The sequence below is a fragment of the Hibiscus syriacus genome, unplaced genomic scaffold (assembly GCF_006381635.1).
Source record: "Hibiscus syriacus cultivar Baekdansim isolate YM2019G1 unplaced genomic scaffold, ASM638163v2 tig00110163_pilon, whole genome shotgun sequence".
In the NCBI taxonomy this organism is placed as follows: domain Eukaryota; kingdom Viridiplantae; phylum Streptophyta; class Magnoliopsida; order Malvales; family Malvaceae; genus Hibiscus; species Hibiscus syriacus.
In genome coordinates, this window is record NW_024062610.1 from 1,076,731 (window position 1) to 1,084,387 (window position 7,657).

General features: G+C 34.4%; 2 protein-coding genes across 2 annotated transcripts; both read left to right on the forward strand.

Moving 5' to 3' along the window:
• The first annotated feature begins 1,472 nt into the window (after positions 1-1,472).
• LOC120216626 lies at positions 1,473-2,643 on the forward strand. The gene is made up of 5 exons (XM_039213982.1): positions 1,473-1,757; positions 1,843-1,983; positions 2,078-2,197; positions 2,321-2,416; positions 2,497-2,643. Exons 1-5 carry the CDS (start codon positions 1,533-1,535, stop codon positions 2,626-2,628), a joined length of 714 nt encoding a protein of 237 aa, XP_039069913.1. The 5' UTR covers positions 1,473-1,532; the 3' UTR covers positions 2,629-2,643.
• Positions 2,644-3,217: 574 nt separating this feature from the next.
• On the forward strand, positions 3,218-4,438 carry LOC120216770. The gene is made up of 5 exons (XM_039214104.1): positions 3,218-3,231; positions 3,329-3,485; positions 3,819-3,938; positions 4,113-4,208; positions 4,304-4,438. The coding sequence occupies exons 1-5, from the start codon at positions 3,218-3,220 to the stop codon at positions 4,436-4,438; spliced, it is 522 nt and encodes a 173-aa protein (XP_039070035.1).
• Positions 4,439-7,657: the final 3,219 nt, after the last annotated feature.

The following is a 7,657-nucleotide window of genomic DNA, read 5'->3' on the forward strand; positions in this document are numbered from 1 at the left end:
ATGATCATGCTGCTGTCATCTTCTGCAAAGTTGCAAATTTCTTAGCTTTTAATTGAAACTGAAAATGCTGAGAAAAATTGTACAACCGACCTTTTTTATAGTTATAGTTTAAGGAGAATTTTCCTGTACAAACATTTATTATAAGGTTAATAAAGGTACGACCTAAAATATTATAATGCAACATAATATTTTAAATAATTTTTTATTTTTGTTTTTTTCGGTTGTTAACCTATTTTAAGTTACAATAAAAAATATTATCATTTTTATAATATTTTAAATTAAAATAAAAAATATTAAAAAATATGATATTTAAGATAACACATAACCTAATATTTATAATATTTTAGATCGCAATTTATATTAAGGTGCGGCACCCTAAAACTCCTCATAGTTTAATATTCAAAGCGGACGCTCTTAATCTGGCGAAGCAGGCTGTCGTATTCCCGGCCTTATTCGTAATATGTGCCCTACCAAATTCTCTCTCAAAAAAATAATGTGCCCTACCAAAACAAAGTGTTTCTCACTCTTCTTAGTTTATTTGTGGTAGTTGTTCTTTCAAAGAAGGGAAATAATGTTTTCCAGAGTACATCATTTCTCTATTTCTTCACGCCAAACACCAAATTGATTACTATATTTAATTAGCACCCGAAAATGAATATGATGTGCACTTAATCGTCTGGTGAAATATTACTCAAATTCGGTATTTTTAGTACTTAACTCATTCATTGCATTAAAAATAGGCAGAAAGTACATATCGAAGAAAAAGTAGAAGGAAAAAAAAGAATTAAATATGGTTTACTTTGATATATAATTAAAAGTGGATTTACTGTTTTATGTAACAATAACCGGGTGTAGCCGGTACTCTTATCTTGAATAATTTAATAAATTTAATTTTATTATATTGAGTTTTTTAATTTAATTAAATTAAAATTATCAAACTAAATATGATTATTATATTTATTAACTATCATGTTAGTTCTTTCGTCAAATGTTAATGATTTGTTATTTAATTAAAATTATTTAAATAATTAAGTAACTTGATTAATAAAATTAATTTTTTTTAAATATGTCACATTAATATATTTAAAAAAATTAAAATATAGGCGTGATAATATATATAGAGAGAGAGATAGAGAGGGAGAGAGTATAATTTAAGACCACCATATGAGTAAAAATAGATGAATAAAAAATAAAAAGATATTTATTAAAAAAAATAAAAAAAAATTAATCTCAAATGTCTATTTCACTAATCCAATAGTGAATGAGTAAATATAACCGGTTGTAATATTTGAGGATGGAGAGAGAATCTATATCTACCTTTTATGGCATTAAATGAAGGAGAAAATGATTGATGATATTGTTAACGGTCATGCACTTTGCTGCTTCCGTTATTAATTAGAATCAGAAGCTACAACAACTCAACTCGGGGACTGCACCTCAAGTTAGGTTCTCCATTTACTCCCACTCCCGAAAGCTGTTTTTGCCTCATTATTCAGCTTTTGTTGGGTTAACTTTGAGTTTGGAAGAAACTCATGGGGGAGGAATACGATGCCGTGAATCTGGTTATGTTGGGAGTAATCTCATGGACTTCACTTTTTCTATTCATCAGAATAATCTTCCCCACACGCTCCTTTGGATTCTGCAACCGCATCGTTTCCACGATCCATGCTATTTTGGCTGTGATTTCAGCCTGGCTCTCTGTTGAAGATTGGAGCTGCCCACTTTGTCCTGCGGATTCAACCTCTTATCTCAAGCAGGTATGTGCCAAGCAATGCAGCCTCTTCATCTCTCTTTATTATCTGTTTATTTGAGCTCAAATATGAAGTTGTTTGTTTGGAGCAGAAGCAAACTTTGGCTGTGACAGAAGCTTATCTTATATATGACACGATATGCTCCCTCTTCGGTAATCAGTTCAGTTTTGACAACACATTTCATCACTTGGTCTGCATCTTTGGTATTACGGCTGGCTTTGCCTTCCAAAAGGTGTGCATAAATTTATACCTTCCATTTTCCAACTCCTGTTTGCAAGACTAAATCAAACCCCTACCTTCAAACCAACACGTTATATATTATGCAGTGTGTATCAGAACAAGTTGCGGCATTATTCATAACGGAGATCTCAAGCCCTTTCCTCCACGCCAGGGAGCTGCTTAAAGAAGTCGGTTACAGGGACACTGGCCTCAATTTTGCAGCAGATGTTAGTTTCCATACTCTTAATCATTTTTTAGGCTTTGTATTTAGTTATCCATCCAAAGCTCAATTTTTCGAGTCGAATCAAGTTTTGCTCGGGATTGAATTGCGTAGTTTGGTTTTTGAACAGATCACATTCTGCGTAATATTCTCGGTAGCGAGGATGGTGGGTGGACCCTATCTCACTTTCATCGTTCTGTCAGCTAATAATCCTGTATTGCTCAAGGTAATAACTTGTGACAAATTATCCTCTTCTTCCTGGTTCAATCATAAATTAATCAATAAATGTAACTGTGATTTACTCAGGCAATGGCCCTAGGATTGCAATTAGTGAGTGCTTTCTGGTTCTTCAAGATTGTAAAGATGGTGAAATACAAGCTGATGAAAAGAAGAAAGGTGGGTCTGGTTTCTACTTTGCAAACGAAAATATTGGACTAGGGCAGTGTTACATACAAGATTATCGGGATGCATATGGTAATTTTCGTAGTGTTGACACATGTAGAATTTTGATTTGGATTTGAGTTTTAAAAACTCCAATTGTGATTAAAATTCATTGTTGTATTTAAATATTATTTTTTTATTAAATATAGAAGTATTACATTTCTATAATGGATTCCTATATATACAAATTCATTAACAAAACTGGTATAAAAAAATTGAGACCAACCAATTTTGTGGACCTGCTTGCCATTAAGAAATTAAGATAGTTAATATTAATATATCGTATTATAATTTTGTTAAGAAATTAAGATAGTTAATGAATAAGTGATTAACGTGACTTTTTGAACACGTAAAAACTCATTATTTGTGGACCTGCTTGCCATTATACACATGATCGAGCAACTATTTTATTCCACAACTGCATTAGCGTATTTACCGAGAGTAAAGGAACAACCAACTTACTAATTTAAGGGTAAGGAACCATAGAAAAATAAGTATAATAAAATATGTTATAAAAATATAATATTTTTTATCGGATACAATTTAAAATGTTAAGTTTTCCTTAATATTTTATGTTGAATTAAAAATGTTGTCTTCTTCGTAACATTTTCGATTGACAATAGACAATATGACATTTTTCATAATATTTTTTTTCGGTTGCCCTCCCGGTTTTAAGGTTTCGTTTTGATTAATCCAGATTGATTCGCGTCGCACACCTTATTTTAGCGGTTACGGCGGCTTATTTTATATATGACCTGATATGCTCCGTCTCTGACGAGCGTTTCAGTTTTGACGACGCAGTTCATCGCTTGGTCGGCATCGTTGGTCTTGGTGCTGGCCTTGCCTTTCGAAAGGTCTTCATCCTTCATTCATTTTTGGTTTTCACATTTTGTATCAATCAAATATGACGATTTTCTTTCGGAATAGTTTCACAGGTGTTTACAAATTACATCTGCAACTCCTCTTTTCCAAGATGAAATCAAAACTCAATTTTGTAAACGATATTAGAGGATTTAACTCTTTTTTTTTTCTTCCTCTTCTAATTTTCAAAGTTTATTCGACGAAAATCGAAGTCCCAAGTTTCTAAACATTACTCCATTAGAGGATTAAGCGGTTTCGGTTAGGCCATTCATGGTTTCTACTAGATTAGATTATCCTGTAAAATCAAGTGGTTATATATTATGCGGTGTGGATCAGAACAAGTTGCAGCATTATTCATAACGGAGATCTCAAGTCCTTTCCTCCACGCCAGGGAGCTGCTTAAAGAGCTTGGCTACAAGGACACCCACCTCAATCTAGCAGCAGATGTTAGTTTCCAAAATCTTAAATGTTTTTAAAGCCTTTTTTGCTTTGCATTAGTAGTTGCACCTAACCTAATTCCGGTAATTTATTAATCATTAACTAGCGTGAGGTTTTTAAATAGCATTGAATAATTTAGCATAGTGAAGTTGAAGATGAATGGTAGTTTGAGTTTTGAACAGATCATATTCGCTGTAATATTTTCGGTAGCAAGGATGGTGGGTGGACCTTATCTCCTTTTCCTCACTCTATCAGCCAATAATCCTATACTTATCAAGGTATTACTTGTGACTAGTTACACTCTTATTCCTAAATCAATCGTCGATTAATATCTCGAGTTACTGACTACTAGCATTGACGTGTTGTTACCCAGGCAACGGCCGTAGGACTGCAGTTAGTGAGTACTTTCTGGTTCTACAAGATTGTAGGGATGGTGAAATACACGCTTACTAAATCAAGGAATAAAGTGAGTCCTTCTGCTACTCTGCAAACTACGAAATCGGACTAAGCCGGTTGTTGAATATTACTTTACTAGGATGCAGTATCATTTTCACTGTGTATTAACCATTCCGCATAAATATGCAGCATTTATTGCAAAAGATTTGACTTTAAGAATAAAATTATGAAGTAATTAATAAAAATTACTGTTGCCATTGAAGCTGATTTTTACTTGAGAAAAACATAAAGATTCATCAACTCATTGTTTTATTCTTTCAGCCAGATTTAAAACCAGATAACATGGAGTAAGAGTTAATAAACCCCAGCACTTCCAGTTCTTCCGGAAAGCATAGCTAATATTTATAATTAATCGATTCAACAAGAGTGGTCCACCATCGACGGATGGCAAACGGAAAACTTTTGTTACGATGATATTAACCTTTTATTTCAGAAAATTGCAGAGCTGAAAGCCACAAGCCCATAACTTCCAACTAGGGACAATAATATCGACATAAATAGACACTGGTGGTGGTTGAAAATTTCAATTTAAAATATTTAAGAACCCAAATGAATGCTCAAGAAGATTGGGTTATTATATTAAAACCCCCATTAATTACTTTTTTAACAATAACCCCTTAGTAGATTTGTTAGAAAAATAACTCCTAAAGTTCACACGTAGGATTACCTCACGTCCCACTAGATGCGCATATGGTCCTCGCTTTCTACAAGGAGCGAGGAATGTCCTACCTGGACGAAATTTAATATTGGTAGTTAATACATCGCGTTTTGCAGAACAAATCACATGTGTTGATAGGCATGTTCGGAGGACATGTTCGGGTATTAATCTCAAATTTTTTGTAATTTCTAAGATTAGAGGCGTAGTATTCGAATTTTTCTTTCAGTTGAGGCTAATATGGAGACCTACGAGATATTGCAATCGGGTTAAAAATCGTGTTGAAAATGGTTCCAAAGCTTGTTTTGTGCATGAAGAAAATGTTAAAATGATTTGATAGGCATATTCGAGGGTTTTTTTTTGTAGTTAATATGAAAAATTGCATAAATTATAATAGCACATATGTAGTAATGTAAGTTATTTTTCGATTGAGAGTAATATACGCACATACGAGACATTGTAATCGAGGTAAAAATTGCGTTAAAAATGGTTCTAAAGCTTTTTTTTTACATGAAGAATAAGCTAACAAACTAATCGAGATTAGGGTGTGATCGATCAGGACATTTATTCTTCGAGTGTCGAGGATTCCTACAAATACCACAAAGCTTCAGTTGTCTGGTTCTTTCTCGATGGTCGACCAAATATTCGTCACAGTAAATCCTCATTGAGCGTGGACGCCCCATTTTTTGGCATTGTAGTGCGAAATCTAGACATATTGTAGGTTCATCATCAACCACATCCGGATTTCTTTCGTTTCCAATCGGAGGAAACTCGTACCGATACACATTGAATATGATTTCCAGTAAGTACATGTGATCAATGAACTGCACATAGTCTATCCGTACAGTAGAACAACGACAATGACATGCGGACATAGATATTTGAATGTTTGGAATACTCCGCAGTCGCATGTTCTATCAAGTAGATTGATGATGAATGAGTTGTGTTGTATGCCTTTGAATGGCCTCGAATATTCAAAAACACATAATTGATTTTGTTCACGAAAGACACATGTCACACTCATCGCATTTGAGTGTTGCAGAAAGGTTTGCAATTTCTATGGAGTTCTGGGTGGATTATGTGACCACCTACAATCCATTCATCTGCTTGCCTTCCCAAGGTTGCGAACATGGTTTCCAAATGATAATATGTCACTTTGACAACTGAAGTGATAGGTTAATGTCGAACTCCCTTCAGTGATGAATTGATTGTCTCAGCCAAGTTCATTGTCATGTGACCATATCGTTTGCCCCCATCAAATGACCGAAGCCATTTCTCCCTCGGGATTTTAGCAAGGTAGTTGTAGCCTTCCTAATTCATGTGTCTTATTTCTTCAAATAGCTCATTAACCTCACGTGCAGAATACGAGTGGCCTACTCATTGTTAATGCAATAGTTAATTATAAATAATAAATAACAATATATCTGAATACAAATAAATTGAAAGACATACCCATTCAAAGCACCATTATGCGTTCATTTTTGTTCCTAACTTTCTGTAAATAATTTGAGGCAATATGGAGTAAACAGTACCAGTGATAAATATAAGGAGACTGTCAAGACATTCTCATACACTTGATTGTGTATCTGATCTCTGCACCTCTGTCAGAAATAAGACATATCCCAGCAGAACGCTCTCATAAAACATGTGATAGAACATATATGTGCAAATGCTTAAAAAAGAATTCCCAAGAGTCTGTATCTTCTTTTTCAACAATTGTGAATGCGATGAGAATTGTTTTCCTTTGTCGTCCTGTGCCACTACCAACAACATTATTTGTGTGTATATGTCGTACAACCAAGTGTCGTTAATCTGAACCATCGATTTACAGTGTCGAAATGCATTAACACACTGCGTAAATGTCCAAAATAGCCTGTGAAATTGGCATGCACCTTGTTTGGTATGTATTTTTTCATGAGTTTTAGCTATGGTTGTAACTCTTTGTACGATTCTTCCCATTGACCATACACTTTTTATTGAACATGATACCTAGCATACCCCACTTTATGGTAATTAACATTATAGTCATACTGATATGTGATTGCAGAAATACAACTAGAAACCGTAATACGTGGATTTGCTTTGATCGGTGGTATGAAGGCATCATAAAGCACGTGAACAGCTAAGTTTGGATGATCTTGAGTGAGCCTGTTAGCAGTGCATGTATGAGGTTGTTCGTATTTTGTTAGCCTCCATAGGTTGTTCAACCTCTTCAAGCATGATATATGAACCATCCAATTACATCCGTTGGACTTGTGGATGCATTCAGCCAAGTATTTATTTGCGTAGGTTTTTTCACAATCGACGTAACCAAGCGGCGTATATTATAGTTCTTAATTGTTCCCACATCGAGTTCTTTTATTTTGAATGTCATTCCAACATAGATCTCACCATTACCATATTCGTTGTATTGATCAAACTACTTGAATTTCGGAAAGTCCAGAGCATTTAAATGTTCCATCTCAACAGTTGTGAAGTAGGATGGTGGCTGTTAATAAGAAACAAGAGGCACAACATGTGGAATGTCATTATCATTCGCTTCAACTAACATGTCAAGGACCTCTGATTATTCATTAAAGGGGCTCGTCACCATTTGGGTCGATCTCCCTTAATGGT

Bases quoted from the DNA above. Each gene is read 5' to 3' on its own strand.
- LOC120216626 (XM_039213982.1), top strand. From the start codon at position 1,533: ATGGGGGAGGAATACGATGCCGTGAATCTGGTTATGTTGGGAGTAATC. The intron at 1,758-1,842 runs GTATGTGCCAAG...TGTTTGGAGCAG, and splicing joins CAACCTCTTATCTCAAGCAG to AAGCAAACTTTGGCTGTGAC. The intron at 2,417-2,496 runs GTAATAACTTGT...TGATTTACTCAG, and splicing joins ATAATCCTGTATTGCTCAAG to GCAATGGCCCTAGGATTGCA.
- LOC120216770 (XM_039214104.1), top strand. The intron at 3,486-3,818 runs GTCTTCATCCTT...TATATTATGCGG, and splicing joins CTGGCCTTGCCTTTCGAAAG to TGTGGATCAGAACAAGTTGC. The intron at 3,939-4,112 runs GTTAGTTTCCAA...AGTTTTGAACAG, and splicing joins ACCTCAATCTAGCAGCAGAT to ATCATATTCGCTGTAATATT.